The sequence below is a fragment of the Camellia sinensis genome, unplaced genomic scaffold (assembly GCF_055761805.1).
Source record: "Camellia sinensis isolate YWXY unplaced genomic scaffold, ASM5576180v1 Unanchor2, whole genome shotgun sequence".
NCBI classification, from domain to species: Eukaryota; Viridiplantae; Streptophyta; class Magnoliopsida; order Ericales; family Theaceae; genus Camellia; species Camellia sinensis.
The window spans coordinates 21,746,966-21,765,997 of NW_028129079.1; the positions used below are offsets into that span (position 1 = coordinate 21,746,966).

The window sequence follows — 19,032 nt, forward strand, 5'->3', positions numbered from 1 at the left end:
AGGATTTTACGAGGAGAATTATTTCCTCCCCGTACAGAAGAGAATACAAGATTAGAGTGATGGTAATTAAAAGTATGCACGCTATTGATATGCAACAATTTTTTCTACAAAGGAATACTTGAAAGGTGGTTAATTCACGCTTTGTTGATAAAGTACAAGAGTGACGGTAATAAAAACTGACAAAGGTGGGCCTATAGGGACTTTTGGCCCACCACTTATAGCCCAATACATAATTTAAACACTAAAAAGTCCAGCGTTGCACCAAGGACCAATAACATCTGAACACTTGTTAAGAGAAGAACCAACTACATAAACAGACAAAGATCCTACAGAGTTATTGCACCACGCACCAGTCATTAATGGGTTTCCTTGCAGCATTTAATGCGATAACCCCCTCACGTCGGGGCAGAGTAGCCTCACCATGAACAAGGCAAGCTAAGACATAGGCTTTCGGCTAACATGACAGGTCGGAGTAGATAAGGAAATGATGAGCAAAGGATATAAGCAGGCTTCTAAGACAAAATGAAGGTTAAGTTCCGTATCACCATTCTCTCTGGGCATTCCATCATTCTCTCATTTCTAACTTGTTCGTCGGAGGGTTTGCTGGGGGACTCCCGTTCCTCGTTGAACTCTTGTGCAGGTTTTTCCGCAGGCCCAGCCATTGGACAACGGTGTGGGAGGCGTGGATCTACCCGACCTTATCCATCAGGGTCCAACAGCATCATTAAAAACTATGTAAGGATCAATTTGAAAGAAACCTGATATCTAGTCATCTACGTGACTACATATAGTTGATTTGAATTATAATTTCGATTGTTGTATTAACAAGAAAACAAATAATGTATTTGTGAAGCTTATCATCTTAATTAAGATTGAAATTAGAGGTCATCTTAATCTAATAATCTATAAATAGAGAATTTAAAAATATTTCTGTTTCAAGTTAAAAATACTATTCTCTTTGTTTCTAAAAAAATTAATTCATTTAAATTATTTTTATCTAATAAATAAATTACAGCAGCATTGATGAACAGGAAGGAAGCTATAAGAGTCGTCCTAGTGGTCTTCTGTTTACTTTGTTGAACAAAGATTTGGTTGCATAAGAAAAGAAATATTTCTCCAAATCCACCATCAGCATTGATTAGGTCCCACACAAACATTATTCGGTAAAATGCAAATACCCCTGAAATTTGGATTGTTCTATGTAATTTTAAAAATTATAAATATTTTTTTGTCAGAATTTGTTATTTAAAAAAACCAATTAAAAAATAACTTTTTAAACTATTCTCTTATACAATAATAAAATTACCTGAATTGTTAATTAAAATATATTTCTAACATTATTAAAAATTATTAATTAACTTGATATTTTATTAATAGTAAAAGAGGTTATTTGTTATTGGATTAGAAATTTGAAGAGACGAAATGTATTTTCTAAAATCACAATGAACAATTCATATTTTAAACAAATCTTAAATGGTGTATTTGTAATTTATCCAAAATTGTTTAGTAAAAAAAGCAGTTCAATTCCACCACGTAGGATTCCAGCAACATAAAAAATGCTTTCTCCAACTGCCTCATCACCTCCTATATATAAACCATACATCCCCTGCCACTTCCTCAAACATCAACAAAATCACTTCAAAACACAAAAGTGAAAATCAAAATGAGGTCTAGTTGAGGCCTTGACACTTCTCTCTTTGCTCACCATCCTAGTAGTACTAACACTAGGAATCTCAGCAGAGCAATGTGGAAGTCAAGCTGGGGGTGCACCGTGCCCAGGAGGCCTATGCTGCAGCCAACATGGGTGGTGCGGAACCACCCCTGACTACTGCGCTGCTGGTTGCCAAAGCCAGTGCGGCAGCGGCGGCAGTGACACTCCTAACCAATAACACCATGACATGTGCACTCTATAATCTCAACCAATAACACCACACACAAAATGATGGATGGAACCGATCCTGTCTCCTATCCAATCAATTGAGGTAGTTAAGATCGGCTCTAGTCATTCAATTATTAGTATTTTTTGATTTGTGAGAACCACATTTGTAATTCAAAGAGTATTGGTGACACACTTTTAACTAAATACTGGTAAAAATCGTTTGATCACCATTACATCTAACCTTTATTCGGTAACCGGTGCTTTTGGGTCAAAATGAACATTATAACCTTGAAAGTATGCATGATCCTCATGATTTGCAAATTCTCTATCATCGTTTTTTTCTTTTAAATGCAATTACCAACTAGGAGATGGTATTTTTATCATGTTTTATTGGACTCAATGTGACAATAGTTAAGTGGAGATTTTAGAAGAGAGGTTTTTTTTTTTTTTTTTGGGGGGGGGGGGGGGGGGGGAATGGATGATAATAGTTTTGGTTCAATAATGCACCTTGTGAAGTTAAGAACAATATGAAAACAAAACATGATCAATAATGCACCTTGTGAAGTTAAGAACAATACGAAAACAAAACATGAGATGTCAAAGCAAAGCATGAGATGTGAAATGATTGCTTATCTTGTCAATGAGGGGAGAGAAAGGAACAAAGCTAAAAAATTGATCTTATCAAGCAAGAACAATTAAGGTGGGCTGTGGAATAAAGCATGTGATTCTTTTTGTCTTTCTTTAGTTCTAGCAAAATTATTAATTATCCTTATCTTAATGTGCTGGAAAACATTAGCTATTCAAATTTGACCATAACTGAGTATAAACTACAAGCAGAAATACACGCTGAACACAATATGTTGAGAGATATTTGTGCTTAACCTATAGACCATATAGTTTTTTTTTTTTTTGTTTAATCAGCCATACCTCCATGTCAGGGATTCGAACTTAAAACATTAATTTAAAAACAAAATGGCAGTAAACAATTGAACTATACATGTTAATATTAATAACGGTTCATTCCCCGTCATACATGGATCAGGTTAGGTGTGTCAGAAATCTGATACTTATCCCAACAGATCTGGATGATTCAGAGAGAGAGATAGGAATTATATAAACAACTTCATAAATAATTGCTTTTCCAGCTTCAAATGGCCCTGATATGCATGGAGTGAAGAGCAGATATAAAACTGGGAAGTTCAGAGGGCATGGAACATTTAAAAATTTGTGAAAACACCATCTGCTCCAAAGCACACGAAAGTGTCCACAAAGGTATGCATAAGCCGCACACACTAGCTAAAAGTAGAGGTAAAAATGGAAACAAAGGTCAACACACTGTGGTGTGTTGGGATACTGTGACCTCTTACCCTAATGCTACGTATATGTGGTTGGCTAATGCTACGTATATGTGGTTGGCGAGGGCGATTATCTCTATATTGAGAAAGAGAAGCACAATCTCGTTATCTTCAACCATGTTCTTGTCATGTACTATCATCTTCGACATGCTTTTTACTGTCATATTTCTAACAAAAAATTAATCTAATAATCGTTGACAGTTGAAACTAATCACAAGCAGAAGAATTAATACTATTTCCAAACTAGCAAATATTTTTCCTCTTCCAGTCAGGCTAACAGTCATTTTTGAAGTACTAAAGCCCAAAACTTTTGATTATTATGTACAATTGGCTCACATTAAGCCATGAACATAGCAAAATTACATTGTTTGACCAAATAATACCAATGCTATATGATGAACTTTACAAATTTTCTACTTGCCCTCTTCCCCCAACCAAAAGAAACAGAAATAAAAAAATAAAAATAAAAATAAAAAGAGAAAAGGGTTCGATGCTATTGCTATGTTGGGATGTGATAATTGCCTAAGCAGTTGCATAACTGGAATCTATAAAAGCTTCACAGAATAATGATTCTCCTAGCTTTTGGGACAGCCTAATGAATTTCAGCTAGCTTTTGCTGATAAAATAGAAACAAGCTCGGATCGAGCTTTTTCGAAGGCATTTGACAAATTCTCAGGTTTTCTACCACCTGCCTGAGCAAAATTAGGCCTGCCACCCCCTCCTCCACCGCATAACTTCGCTATAGGCCCGATAAATTTCCCTGCTTGAACTCCCATGCCAACCACCCCCGGTGAGAATGCAGCGATTAAACTTACCTTGCCTTCACCAGAACATGAGCCCAAAATCACAGCTGCTGGATCTTCTAATGTATCCACTAGGTAGTCGGCTGCACTCTTCAGTGAATCAGCATCTGTATCATCCATGCACTCAACCAGCACCCTGTAAAGTAATTTTCCAGAAAGCAACTGTATTATTCATAGAATGCTCTTTTAGAACTCCAAAGGGGAAATAATATCAAGACTTGTTAATGTCAATTTTTTTTGTTTTTGTTTTTGTTCTTTTCTGTGCTTGGGTTTAGGTTGAGTTGTCTGAATGATGGCGGTGCGAGTTAGCTATGTTGAATAGCTTAATACACATTGTTGGGCTCATTTTCTAATAGCCTAAGCTTTGGGGACTAATGGTGATATAACATATGGTATCAGAGCCAGAGAACTAGGGATGGGTAGGGTGCATATCCCTGGCTTGTACATGGTGGGTGCTGCCAAGCGAGCACACTGGTGTGAGGGAAGAGGTGTGAAGCGAAATTCCACATTGACTGGGTACAAAAGTAATGTGCAGTATATAAATCTGAAGGCACCTCATGCTGAGCTAACTTTAGGGTGTGTTTTTTCCAAGACTCTGTAACAAGCTATTCTTTACAAGTTTGAATGATTTCGTGTGCTCTTTATCATAGATGCATAGTTGATCCAAAATTTCTACTCTCTAACATAGATGGAACTACAGAAGTTAATTTAATACCTGATATTTTTAGAATTTCCCACAAGCAATACATTGTTTGCGATGATTGAGGCTCTGTGAACTGCTGCTTTAGCACGAATAGCTGAAATTTCATTTCTTGCCATTCGCAATTCCTCCAATAGTGTTTCTACCCTGGCTGGTACATCTTCAGCTTTCACCTTTGCAGAATGAATTTTAATAATGAGAACATTGGAAACAATCAGGTGTTCTCTATTTAGCAAAAAGATTACAGAAGAAAACATACTTTGAGAGTAGAGCAGAGCTGTTTCATGTAGTTATCTCTAGCATTGATGTATTCGATAAAAGCTTCACCAGCAACGGCTTCTATACGTATGATTCCAGACGCAATCCCCTGTTCTGAGATTATTTTGAAGCCATGTATTTCAGAAGTACTGCTGACATGAGTGCCACCACATAGTTCCATGGATACACCTGGAACCTCTACAACACGTACCTAAAATAATCACAGTATTTGAAGGAAAAATCAAATCCTATGTAAAAGTATGTTCCATAAGTTACAGCATTTATGTGTTGTGAAATGAGCGTATATTTTAACACCATTTTCTGTCAGAACTCAGAAGTACAAAAGAAAAGATTTTATAGAAACTTGAACCTGTTCTCCATATTTTTCTCCGAACATTGCAATAACCCCAGCATTTTTAGCATCAGTTAGAGGCATCACTTTAGTTTGCAGAAGTGTAGAGTCCTCAATCCAGCTATTGATCAGTCCTTCAATCTCCACGAGGCAAGAACCAGATTTATGAAGTTAATTTCACATATCATTTATATCTGGAAGCTATCAGTTAAAGAACTCTCACGTGGAGGTATACAGTCCCCAAGAAGTGAAGAACAAAAAAGTCTCAAATGGACACCTTGGGCTTAGCAGGCAAGTGCATATTTGTAACTTGAATGACCATGAAGAGTGATTTTAACAAGGGTATGAAAATTTTGGAAACATTCATGACAAGCCTCTTTGGCATGAATTTGGATAGCTAGACATCTCTTTACATGGAAAACAATTTTAATGATCAGATACGCAAGCAGAGAAAATTACAAAAGATATATTAGACTATAAGTACAACAATATGATTAAAGTTCTTGTCTGCTTACCTCGTCATGCCACATTTCAAATGCTTCATCATCATCTTCATAAACACTTACCCATACTCTTTCAGCTGGCAATCCAAACCTGCGCAATTAAAAAATAACTTTCATTCTTCTTGCTCAGGGAAACAATCACAAATTCATAGCTACGACGAGGAAAAAATTTATTCAAAAAAAATTATGAAAAACCCATCCTTTTAGTAAGATCCTCTGTATTGACCAACATCTGGTACTAACATATTGGAACCTACGCCCCCCAAAAAAGGCATTTATGCTTGACTTTAGGGTCTGTTTGGCTGATGTGCACATGTACTTCGCACTCTTCACTACTAGTATGGATCCCAAAATATTTACAGTTTTGACTGCTGCTTTTTTCCCATTGCTAACAACAGTGTCATCCCACAACAAACACTGTCCAAGGATGTGCCTTTGAAACTACAACTACTTGCAGCCACTAGAATGGTTACATCTTATATAGTGAATTGATACTCATAATATTTTAAGGTCATAAATAATTCCAGGCATTGATTGTACACATAAAATTGTGGAAATATTATTCAAAAAATACTGCTTGTATGACTTAAAAACCAGTTTTTATCAGAAATTTTATAGGCCTGGTACCTATTGAGAAACATAAAACTTCATAAGAGGTGCCAACTTGAAATAAGGATGTTGAGATTTATGGCATGCCAATGAAGGGAAAAAAACAAATTAAAAATAGACATATTCAATCAACAAAAGGAGTGTGAAGACAAGAGAATTATCAGTCTAGACTTTAGTGTCACAATAAAATTACTCATACATACTCCAAGGTAGTAAGCTCCCATGCCCATTTAATTGCTTCCTTCTTGAAGTAATCTCCAAAATTGAAGTTTCCAAGCATCTCAAAGAATGTATGATGTCTAGATGTTCGACCTACAATCTCAACATCATTTGCGCGTATGCATCTTTGGGAAGTTGTGGCACAGGGTACCTCAGCAAAATATGATGATGATGATGTTAAAGTGGCTCAAAATTGCATTCGAAAGAACATATGCAATATACACATGTTCATTAATAACAAAATGAATAAGACCACATCATTGCATTCCATTAGCAGACCTTGTAGACCAAAACCAAGAGACACATACCCATCAAAAGGCAAACAACGGGGGCAAAAAAGAAGATGGAAACTACGACACACATTAATGAAAAACCAGTCAATTACTAGATTAATGAATCATACATTTGGTAATCATCAGACATCATGCCAATATGTTAACCAGCCCAATTACGAGATGTGCATCAGTGCCTTTTGAAAATAATTTTTTTATCCAAGGTAAGTGTTTATAACTCCATATCATACATTTGCTTAAAATAGTATATATCTATATAATAAAGCAGAACGATTTTTGAAAATATGTAAAATGTATCAGAGATACATTTCATTTTAAGGGCTCAGATTAATTGTGATAAATATAGATGGTTGAGATATGCTTTAATTCCCGCCCAAACACTTGGTGCTCTCTCCCTCTCCCACCTACCCACGTCTCTCCCCATTCCATCTTTATCTCTCTGTTGCACGTCTCCTTCCATTCTCTCCTTATCTCTATCTCCATCTTTGTTCCTCTTCTTTATCTCCCCCCTTCTCTCTCAGTGGCTTCAATTCGCAACCCTCCACCACCACCCACCCACTTTCTCTCTCTGCTTCGAACCCCGATTGGAGCTCTTTGGTACCTCTCTCCCTCTCTCTCTTTCTCTCTATGCTTCAAATTTAAATTGTTGCTTCATGGTTTCTGGTTTATCATCATTTCTGTTTCTGGTTCATGGTTTATTATTTGGTGAAACAGAGCTACTTCAAAGCTATACCAAACCTGAGGCTTTTATCTGTGCAAGGTAAGATTTCTGTCTCTATTCCCATTCTCTTTCTGTTCCCCTTCGTTTTCTTCTCTTGCCATTTTCTGGTTCATTTCTGTTTATACAAATTTGCTGATCAACATTTGGTTCTCTTACTGTTCATTTTTGCCATTTTCAATTATGATTGAATATAACTTGGTGACTGAGGGAAAATTTTAAGTTTGGTGAATGATGTGATGGCCAAAGAAAGAACACTCCGTAAAGGTGTTTTTCTTCATGGGTTTTATAGGTATGTTTTTAGTGTTGTCCCAAACTACTTTCAGAATTACAGAATACAGATTGACAGTAAATCAAATTCGTTGGCTATACCACACAGAGGAAGCATCTGGGATGAAGACATGGGTGTTTGGATCAGTTAGACAATCAGTTAGCCAGTGACAGGTCTGTCATGAACCCACATGGGAACACCATCTGAAGGCACCTCACATTTTTCCAACACAAAAGTAAATAGAATGGGATGGGCTGTAATAGAGGGGTAGCCCCACCTCTCAAATTTCAATTCCATCATTTTATTAATGAAAAAGTCTAGAAACACATAAACTTATCATATGAAAATTATGTCCGATTTTTAGAAACACAGAATCTAATCATATAAAGATTGCCTCTGATTTTTAGATTGGTTATTAGTTTTATTGTTGTTGAAACTATGATATGGGTAAAGGTAGAAATTTCAAATATTCATGAATTTGGGTCATTTCTGTTTTTCTCAAGAGGCATCCAGGTGAAGCTATGTGGAATAGCTCAGTATGGTAATCTCATAGGTGTTACAATTGGATACACAATAACGGCATCTATTAGTATGGATGTCGTTATTTTATCCTGTGTTTTTTTCCCTTCACAATTATTATATTTTTAAATTAAGTTTTGTAAAGGAGAATGCTTGATGAAAGTCATTTCAATACATTTGAGATTTTGTCACCAAATGTGTATTTACATGGTGAAAGCACAAAAGCACTTTATGATTTTAAAGGACTTCTTAGATGAACATATACCAAACATTCATTTTCTCTAAAAAGTCTTATGAAGTTCTTCTATAGAGTTGATAGAAAATGCCACGAGTATACAAGGATCAAACTTTTCAAGAGAGAGTGAATTAGAAAGGTCACAGGCATATTAATCACCACCTTTACTTTTTTTGAAGGTGGTGTGAACTAAACTTCATTATAAGTCCTAACTACCCAAGTTTACCATGTCGTACACTAGAAGAAGTCAGCAAAATGTGTATATTGAGGTTGTGCTAATTAAATATATAGGCTTTGTTTGGATTTCTATGTGATTAGTCTAACCAACACGTATCTAAAAAATGCTCAAACAAACAAAGGGTAAGAGCAAAACTTCAAATAAAGATGCATACATGACTTGTGCTTCAAAGATAGAAAAAAGAAAACAAGGTAAATAACAACACTAGAGAAATGAATGATTATGAGCTAATATTCATTGAAATAGCACACAATTGTGCATACAACACTACCATCACTTGTTTCATCAAAATTGCAATTAAATTGATTGCTTTCATAGGAATATTGGAGGACCATATAAAGAAGAAAAAAAAGTTCAGCATTATTAAGCAACTGACAACAAAAGAATTACGAAAAATCTTGATTTTTTCTTCCTTCTCTGCATTTCATTGTTGGTGTGTGAACATAGCATCTCAACACATGCCACGCTTGATCTTCTTGTGTTGTGGTGGTATATGGAACTTTGGCTCTCTAGGTATGGTGCAATGCTTCATCGACCTGAAAATAACCCGAAACAAACAAAGGACATCGTTATGTTTACACCACTTGTGCCAGTCAAATGATGCATTAGAAAACTTCTAGATTTGAGGTATATTTTACAAAATTGGAGATCCAAACAACACCTGATCAATAAAATATGCTGGAAAAGTTGCAGCTACAGTGACACTGAGGGGAAAAAAATGTATATAAAAAAAGAAGAAAGAAAGCAATGTATACAAACTACATATTGCTTTTTAAGAATCATTTGAAGAAGAGGGTCTATTTGAAGTCTTTAGTAGGAGAAGTTATTTGGCAGGTTCAGCTTTCCGCGCCCACCAAAATAGACATGATATCTTCTTGTATAGAAAATAGAAACAAGTGGATCATATGTTTTTCTAATATTGAAAAGACACACCATGTGTTCTATAGGCCAAACCTACTAGATAATTTCTCTATTTAGTAGATTTTTTGGTTATCCATATTCAAATGGAAAGCCATGTATAGCAAAAGAAGTTTTTAAAAATTCTAGATTTTATCCGATACCTTCTAGGGATGAAAGGCCTGTCGAAATAGGGCATGAGTTGAGCTCTTGGAATGAGCTCCTTTCTTAGTCTCCTGATTTCCTCTTCTTCTGCTAACTACAGGAGCAAAATCCAACATGCACACATATATCAGTAAACTACCAATAATATCACCAAAACACACCCATAAGGTTTTTTCTGTCATGTACCTTTTGTTGTCTTTCCCTTTTCTCCCTGTACTGTTCAACAAGGCTCATCTTCTTAGCCAGCTAATATGCAATCACAGAAGCAAAATTAAAAGGTAATTCAATAAAGGGGATTTCATTATTGCTATGTAATATGCGCGAGAACGTGAGTGAAGGGTAAAGACTATAGTAATGACATAATGCCTACTCTGTATGTGATAGGTGAGTGAAGTTATGGTCATTATGCCCAAAACAATTGATTAATACATGAAAACCCTGAGTAAAAATATTTAAAGAAAGTTAAAAATACACCTGTTGGTCAAACTCAGCACGCTTCACAGCCCTCACATCGCTATGCAGCACCAAATCAACCGGTCTTGTGATTTCTTTGACGGCAGGTTTTACTAAGCACTGTAATACCATCAAAAAGCATATATTCATGCTACACATTTCAACAAAATATTACATATGAAATTAGAGATAGAAACATTTGTACAACACAGCGAAACTTCCATCTTTTTTCTCCTCAAATTAAATGGAATTACCTCTGGCTCATCTGTTGTCAATGGGAGACCTTGTGTAATTGGTATCCGTTGCTTTTCCTCCTCCATCATCATTTGTTGTAATTTCTTGACAAATTCTTCCTCCTTGTATCTCCCCCTTTGCTGCAATAAAAATCAATCACCAAAATTAACATGATTTCAAGTAAATTGAGGCAAAGACAGAAGGATTTAAAAGCAAAAGTCAATTTCACAAAACCATAAACGCACACCTCTGTTCGAAGCTTGAAGGGTTTTTGGTAGGTTGCTTTGAGTTGCTTCTTCTTCCAACGACTTCCACCAAAGGTCCCAGATGATTCAGAGCTCTACATTGAAAAAAATGAATATTAAAAATAATAAAAAAAAACACAGGTCCATTTTTCATTTTAGAAATAGAAAAAAAATGCTTACATTTCGTCGGCTTTTGTGACCACGACCAGAAGTCCTGTTTGAAATAGTGACGCTAGAAAATAATTCAAAGCAAACCCAATTAGGATCCAAATTGAAACGATTGAAAGAAGGAATAAGAGAATAAAAATTAATCAAATTATTATAACCAACCTTCCATGGCTGCCATCTAATGAAGACGAAACATGCAAATCCAAACCTAAACTCTCTGATATCACGAAAAAATCTGATGGAAAGAACGAAGAAGAAATCAGTGTTTCGGACACCTTAGGTTGTTGCAGTCCTGGCAATGCCCATTTCATCCCCTTCTTATCATCATCATCATCACCAACATCTTCTGATTGTTTCTCATCTGTCTGATCTGAGCCCTTCGGTATCGTAAGAAGCTTAGGCTGGAAAAGAAAGAGGAAAAAGGGGGTCAATAGTATGAGACAAAAAAAAAAACAAAAGATTCAAAGAAATAATTAATTTCAAGAAGATCAAAACCTAGCTTTAAACATGAACCCAAACAGACCAAGATCAAGAATCCATAACATATTGAAGTGAATATACCATTCCCAGATCAAAAAATAACCAATCAACAGGGAAAAAAAAAAAACCTATAAATTTTTTTCTTCAAAATTATAAGAAACACTAGTGAGTTCAATCATTTCCAAGATTCAAACCAACCAATAATCAATGCGGGTTGAGATTAGCGAATCAACAAGTAAACCACGAAGAAAATGAAGAACCAGAAATTACCAGAAAAGCCCACTGATCGACTGGTTCAACAACGTTCTTCCTCGGAGGAGCAACTACTGTATCTATGTTTTCGGCGATTTCTGGGTCTTGTGTCTACATATCCAACATGTTAGACTACCAAATGGTGGACAAACTTATAACTTGTAAGTAATAAATAATAATACTCATTACATAGAATCATATTCCGAAGTAATATATTCAGCTGGCATGGGCATTTCTCACCCTTTCATTTTATTTTTTAATGTTTACATTAATGTTGTGCTTAGAGAAGAACACAGCTGCCAGAATTATCACAGTAGATCCTCAATGGTCTCTCGCAAATTAGTTTATTAAGTGGTGGAATTCTATAATTGTGTTCTTCAAATACATGTAAATATATGTTTCTTTGGTTCTGATTTTTTTTGTTTAAAAAAATGTTTGTGGACTTAATATGCCAAGTGTTTAGTCTGCTGAACTTATTCAAGATTGAAAACTAAGTAGCAGATTGAAGGTGAATAGATGGATTTCAAACAGAAGTAAATTATATTGAAAACAGGACATGAGAGATCAATTAACTAACAATTGATATACCTTTGGAACAGTACTCTTTTGCTCTGTCAGTATCTGAACCTGCTGAACCGTGCCTCCAGCTCCGGTGTTGGATCTCTGACTCGTAACATTCTCTTTACCATTTCCGAGTCCATTATACTTGTTGACTCCCACTTTGTCATTTGCTTTTGTACCACCAGTCACAGAATCTTGTGCATTGACTCCATGTAGCCTCGTGGCTTTAGAATGCACAACTTTGTTAACCTGAAATTTTTATGCATAATTCAGCTGACTAACCATGATTCTGGACTAAATATGCCAAGTGTTTAGTCTGCTGAACTTATTCAGGATTGAAAGCTAAGTAGCAAATTGAAGGTGAATACATGGATTTCAATCAAAAGTAAATTATATTGAAAACAACACATGAGAGATCAATTAACTAACAATTGATATACCTTTGGAACAATACTCTTTTGCTTTGTCACTATCTGAACCTGCTGAACCGTGCCTCCAGCTTCGGTGTTGGGTCTCTGACTCGTAACATTCTCTTTACCATTTCCGAGTCTATTATACTTGTTGACTCCCACTTTGTCATTTGCTTTTGTACCACCAGTCACAGAATCTTGTGCATTGACTCCATGTAGCCTCGTGGCTTTAGAATGCACAACTTTGTTAACCTGAAAATTTTATGCATAATTCAGCTGACTAACCATGATTCTGGACTAAATATGCCAAGTGTTTAGTCTGCTGAATTTATTCAGGATTGAAAACTAAGTAGCAGATTGAAGGTGAATAGATGGATTTCAAACAGAAGTAAATTATATTGAAAACAGGACATGAGAGATCAATTAACTAACAATTGATATACCTTTGGAACAGTACTCTTTTGCTCTGTCAGTATCTGAACCTGCTGAACCGTGCCTCCAGCTCCGGTGTTGGATCTCTGACTCGTAACATTCTCTTTACCATTTCCGAGTCCATTATACTTGTTGACTCCCACTTTGTCATTTGCTTTTGTACCACCAGTCACAGAATCTTGTGCATTGACTCCATGTAGCCTCGTGGCTTTAGAATGCACAACTTTGTTAACCTGAAATTTTTATGCATAATTCAGCTGACTAACCATGATTCTGGACTAAATATGCCAAGTGTTTAGTCTGCTGAACTTATTCAGGATTGAAAACTAAGTAGCAGATTGAAGGTGAATACATGGATTTCAAACAAAAGTAAATTATATTGAAAACAACACATGAGAGATCAATTAACTAACAATTGATATACCTTTGGAACAATACTCTTTTGCTTTGTCACTATCTGAACCTGCTGAACCGTGCCTCCAGCTCCGGTGTTGGGTCTCTGACTCGTAACATTCTCTTTACCATTTCCGAGTCTATTATACTTGTTGACTCCCACTTTGTCATTTGCTTTTGTAGCACCAGTCACAGAATCTTGTGCATTGACTCTATGTAGCCTCGTGGCTTTAGAATGCACAACTTTGTTAGCCTGAAAATTTTATGCATAATTCAGCTGACTAACCATGATTCTGGACTAAATATGCCAAGTGTTTAGTCTGCTGAACTTATTCAGGATTGAAAACTAAGTAGCAGATTGAAGGTGAATAGATGGATTTCAAACAGAAGTAAATATGCTTAGTTTGGTGTCATTAATCAAAATGTTGCAGCTTCTCACCTTTGATTTTGCAGTTTCCAGGTGGGCTGACTTTGCGGCAGCAATGATTTTACTTCCACATCCAGATTTAAAAGTCAAATCCCGAGTCTTAGCAGTAGATTCCTTGGACATATTTGACTTTCTTACTTTGTCACAATTTGCTTGAGGCGCTCTCATGGCATTTTGATTATTATCAGGTGTTACATCTTTGTTCAGTGATGCACGAAGTGTCGTGTTCTTAACATTATAACCAGGGTGTGAAGAGGAGCCCACACCGGATTTTCCCGAGGAAGATTTACGCCCTTCTAATTTTCTCCCACCAACTACTTCAAATGCATGTTACATGTACGCATAAAATCCAAGAAAATCATACCAAAAATAAAAAAATAAAAAACAAATCCAAGAACAAAGATATTGGACAGGTATATATGCAATTCATAAACATATGCGTGCACAGAAATGTAATACAATTTAAACAGATTCATTAATTTTTTATTTTCGATAACATTACAAACAGAAACAGAGGAGCACAAAATTTAGACCAGCATCTCTAATGGAACTTCTTGCAAAAACCTTCAAAAATACACACACCAACTCAAACATTGTTGGTCACCAAGCTTCTTTTTTTATTGATGTATTTGGCGATGTAAACTTTTTACTGTCTAAATTTATCAATAATTTTTTTTTTACCGATTAAAAAAAAAAAAAATTGAACATCTCGCATCCACCATATCGAGGAATGAATCAGCAACGTGGTCACATGCATTACTTAAACACAACTGTCGATGAAACTAAAAATTATCATGTGACAAATCAAACTTATTCAAAAATTTAAAACTCGATGAACATGTATGTTTATATTCATCTTTCATTCATATACTTTTTAAGAGAAATTACCATTCAATGGTAGTTTTAGAAAATTATTACAAATTCCTAAAAGAGTTTTAAGACTTTAATTATTCACTGTACTTTTTTGTAAAAACTTACACTGAATTGAAAAACAAACAAAAACATAGATATGGACCTAAGATAAAAGGAGAACCTGAAAGTCGAATCATCCTCTGAAGAAATATCATAAGCAGCGACAAGAAAATCAGCAACAAGAAAATCAGCAAAAAGAAATTCTCCATTGCAACAACTACAACAGCGTACTGAATAGCTGTGTGTATGCGAATATATATATATATATATATATATATGCATTTAGAGAGGGAGAGAGAGAGATTGCGGGAATTTTGAAATGCATTTAGAGAGGGAGAGAGAGAGATTGCGGGAATTTTGAAAGAAATTTGATCAATTAAGGAATTAGTTAATTAAGGAATGATTGATTAAGGAATTAGGAATTTTGATATGGTTTTTCCAATCTTCCAGAAGCCTCTCTATTCCTCTATTTTTGTTACTATAGCTAGCTAAAAGCAGAAAATTCATCTCCAGCAGCCTCGCCGGTGGCTAGCTACTTTGATTTTCAGCTACAGTGCCTCGCCAGGGAAGACGAGGCGCTGTTCAGTAGCCTCTCAATTTTTTATTAGTTTCTTTCGAGCACTCCAAGCTTTGCTTACGAACGACGATCGACGCTGGACAACTCACGATCAATGCCGGAGGAGGAGGGCCAAGCCGGAGGAGGAAAATCAACGCCAGAGGAGGACGATCGAGCCGGAGGAGGAGAATCGACGCTAAACGAGTCACGATCGACGGCGGACGAGAACGCAACGAGGACGATCGACGCCGACCTAATCACCATCGCAGACGAATCTCTGGGTCTCTGCCCCTCTGTCTCTCTTTCCCTGTGCTTGTATTTATTAATATTTTGAAGGAAATAGTTAAAGTAGAGAGGGCCGTTGGAATGTGTGTTGAAAAAATTGTTAGCTAAGCTAATAAGGTGTAACTTTTGGGTAACTAATCTGAGTACGAGTGCTGTTGGAATGTGGGTTGATAAATATGTTATTTATTTGTTGATTTTCCTCCCTTTGTTTGCGTAGAAATCATCGAACATATTTCATAATTTTTAGAACTCAATGATTTGAAGTCGAAAAGAAAGAGCATCTCTTTCTCTGTCTCAATTGAGATTCTCTCAGATTTTTTTTTGCAATCGGAATTATATTTTTAATTTTTCATATTTTGTTTTATTTTTTTAATTTTTTTCATTTAAATTGATGATAGTATTGAAATTTATTAATAATGGAGTAAAGTGATAGTTGAGGGGGTGTATGTGTATGTATGCCATATTTTAGTTAATTTTTTAATTTTTTAATATTAACTTTTTAATTTTTTAAATAATTTTTTGACTTTTTAACTTTTTGTCAAGTTCCCAAACTTGGCCTAATTTTATTAAAAATAAATTTCGAGAATTAAAGTTATAATATGTTTAATTTTTTTAATACAAGATACATATAAATGGCGGAGATGTCAAGATCATAATTGTTATTTTCATTTCTAAACAAATCCAATTTTGAGGAACATTTTTTTAAAAATCATCTTAAATCTAATTTTTATTTTTTAAAATTCAAATGGATAAAATTATGAAGTAGTGTTGTTTTTTTTGGAAGTGGACTTTATAATGTGTCACATCAACTAGTAATAATTTTTTTATATATATAATAAAATGTTAAACTTAGAAATTAGTGTTACAAAAATAAAATATTAAAAAGGTTTTAAAAAAATTATTTTCCATAAAAAGAAGATAAAATTATATGGAAAACAATGAGTATTTTTTATTTATTATTTTTTTCATTAAATTAATTTTTTTTTAAATCAAAAATCAAATTTTAAAAACAAATAAAAAACACAACAAAATCTTAACCTTAACTGTGATGTGAGGAAAATAAAACTTTTGTTTGAGATGAGCTTTTTTGACATTTTTTATTTTTATGAGAGAAAAAATAAAATAATTATAATTTAGATATAATATTTTGTCTTATTAATTTTTTTTAATGTATTTTGTCTTTTTATTAGTTAAATAGCAACCAAAAAAAAATAAAAAAACAAATCCATGCCAAGCAAACATAGCTAAGATGCGACAAGACCTTACCTGTTTCGACAAAAAAATGCAAGCCGCCTCCTTTGAAAATTTGGCGCGCAACTCTAACTTGTAGGGCAATCTTCACTGTATTTAAAAAGATTAAATTCTGTTGTATATAAAATAACAACAAGAATATAAAGAAATAAAGAAAAGGAGAGAATTTGTTTGATTATAAAAATCAAACTCGAAATAAAAATAAATAAATAAAAACAGATTTTATTTTGTTACAAAAACAAAATTTAAATCTGATTTTAATAAATAAAAACAATACTGAAAATAAATTAAATAACTTACTTGATTTAATTTGTTCGAATTATTTTCTGATCAAGTCCAGTGTTTGACACTGTGTCCTTAAGACAGATTCGTCCTCTCCACGGTGCTTTCAGAATTTGGACGTCTATCTCCCAGGATGAAATGATCTACCACAAACAATAGCAGCACTACAAATTGTTTGCCTTATGAGCACACTAACTGTTTACACTCTTTCTTTCAGAAATAAAATGCAACAAAATGAAGAATAGAATAAGCAGAGGTGAAATACGAAATTTCTGAAAAAAAATCAATAACATCAAATGAGGGTGGTCTTATTTATAGATGTAAAGGTGGCTCTTGATTTTAAATTGAACAGGTATGAAACCTGTTGGTTTTGAATTCAAACAGATTTGAATCTGTTAATAATTCAAACAGATAGCAAAAAATCGGGAAGGGCCCTGTTTGGGTGTGCACTAATTCCAAACTAGTTTATTTCTGTTTGAAAACGGGAAGGGCCCTGTTTGGATGTACAGAAAATCCAAATCAGTTTAATTTGAATTTTGAATTTTATTTTACCAAAAATAAAATTAAATTCAAATGTTTTTTGCCCAAAAAGATTAGTATTGGGCCGAACAAGCCCAACCCAATCACACACCACGCACCCGCGCCCAAGCCCAGCCCGCCCGACCGGACGGACAGCGGCGGCGGCGGCGGCGCACGCGTGTTGATTTTTGGGTCCAATGGGTCTAGCCCATTTTGCCCATAACCTCTCCCTCTAAAACACTTGGGTACCCCTTGGGGCACACCTCAAGTACCAAACCCATGCCTTATAAATCCTTTCAAAACTTCCCACCAAAACAATGTGGGACAAGCCATTTTACAACCTTAAGGAATTTTCACCAAAACTCCATTTCCATGGAGCACACTTTGGCTTCAATTTCCCATTCACTCGGTAATGGTTTTGAGCAACCAAATATACCACGTGAATCACACCGCGGCATAGAACGCGTTACCACTTTGACCCGAGTAAATCGACGCTCGGGGCCCACCTAAAAAATAGACCAAACTTGAGAAAAAATTCTGGTTTTACCCAGAATTTTTCTACCATTTCCAACAATCCCCCACATGAATGGAATTTGATGACAACGGAAATGCAACAATATGCAGACTTTTACGAAAGAGTATAAGTCTAAAATATCTTGCATCAGGATAGGTAGTTTTCGGTCTTGAACCTTCCCTAGTGATAACCTATCGGACTTACTGGCTAACCAATGGACGCGATGCCTTGAATTGTTCAGCCGTTTGTGTAAGCCAAGACAATAGATTTCACACAAAATATCTTCTAACACATCGTGGTTCTCACTGTTGTGTTCATTTTGGCCTTGAACGCGCCTGATTTTCATAAGTGTTTCTAGAGAATTTAGCCTCTTCATTCTCATAGAACCGGCCCCAGTTCAACACTCATATAGGTGATTCTTATTGTGAGTATCTCCTTATACTCATCTTGATTTTATGCCTTAATCAAGATATAAGTAATCATTAAAAGCAAAGCTTATCCTTATACCCTTACAGACAACATATGTTGCAGATATCACTCTCACCAGAAGAATGGGTAGGGAATTTTTAATCCCTTGGTGATTTCTGGTGAGCCATACATAACTTAGTTGCCCCTTTGAACTTAGTTCTTGGGATCTCCAGTCA

General features: G+C 35.2%; 3 protein-coding genes across 3 annotated transcripts; all 3 read right to left on the bottom strand.

Annotated features, from left to right (window-relative positions):
• Positions 1 to 3,517: 3,517 nt before the first annotated feature.
• On the bottom strand, positions 3,518 to 6,874 carry LOC145815374 (alanine--tRNA ligase, chloroplastic/mitochondrial-like). The gene is made up of 6 exons (XM_082912000.1): positions 6,663 to 6,874; positions 5,863 to 5,941; positions 5,366 to 5,488; positions 4,997 to 5,206; positions 4,753 to 4,910; positions 3,518 to 4,173 (listed from the first exon to the last, which is right to left on the bottom strand). Exons 1-6 carry the CDS (start codon positions 6,737 to 6,739, stop codon positions 3,837 to 3,839), a joined length of 984 nt encoding a protein of 327 aa, XP_082768126.1. The 5' UTR covers positions 6,740 to 6,874; the 3' UTR covers positions 3,518 to 3,836.
• Positions 6,875 to 9,161: 2,287 nt separating this feature from the next.
• Positions 9,162 to 11,174, bottom strand: LOC145815376 (microtubule-destabilizing protein 60-like). Its single transcript, XM_082912001.1, has 7 exons — positions 11,127 to 11,174; positions 10,949 to 11,041; positions 10,722 to 10,841; positions 10,489 to 10,587; positions 10,201 to 10,260; positions 10,014 to 10,108; positions 9,162 to 9,488 (listed from the first exon to the last, which is right to left on the bottom strand). The coding sequence occupies exons 3-7, from the start codon at positions 10,791 to 10,793 to the stop codon at positions 9,404 to 9,406; spliced, it is 411 nt and encodes a 136-aa protein (XP_082768127.1). The 5' UTR covers positions 10,794 to 10,841; positions 10,949 to 11,041; positions 11,127 to 11,174; the 3' UTR covers positions 9,162 to 9,403.
• An 83-nt stretch (positions 11,175 to 11,257) lies between these two features.
• On the bottom strand, positions 11,258 to 15,848 carry LOC114264825 (uncharacterized). Its single transcript, XM_082912043.1, has 8 exons — positions 15,103 to 15,848; positions 14,082 to 14,383; positions 13,674 to 13,895; positions 13,261 to 13,482; positions 12,848 to 13,069; positions 12,435 to 12,656; positions 11,865 to 11,957; positions 11,258 to 11,515 (listed from the first exon to the last, which is right to left on the bottom strand). Exons 1-8 carry the CDS (start codon positions 15,188 to 15,190, stop codon positions 11,258 to 11,260), a joined length of 1,629 nt encoding a protein of 542 aa, XP_082768169.1. The 5' UTR covers positions 15,191 to 15,848.
• Positions 15,849 to 19,032: the final 3,184 nt, after the last annotated feature.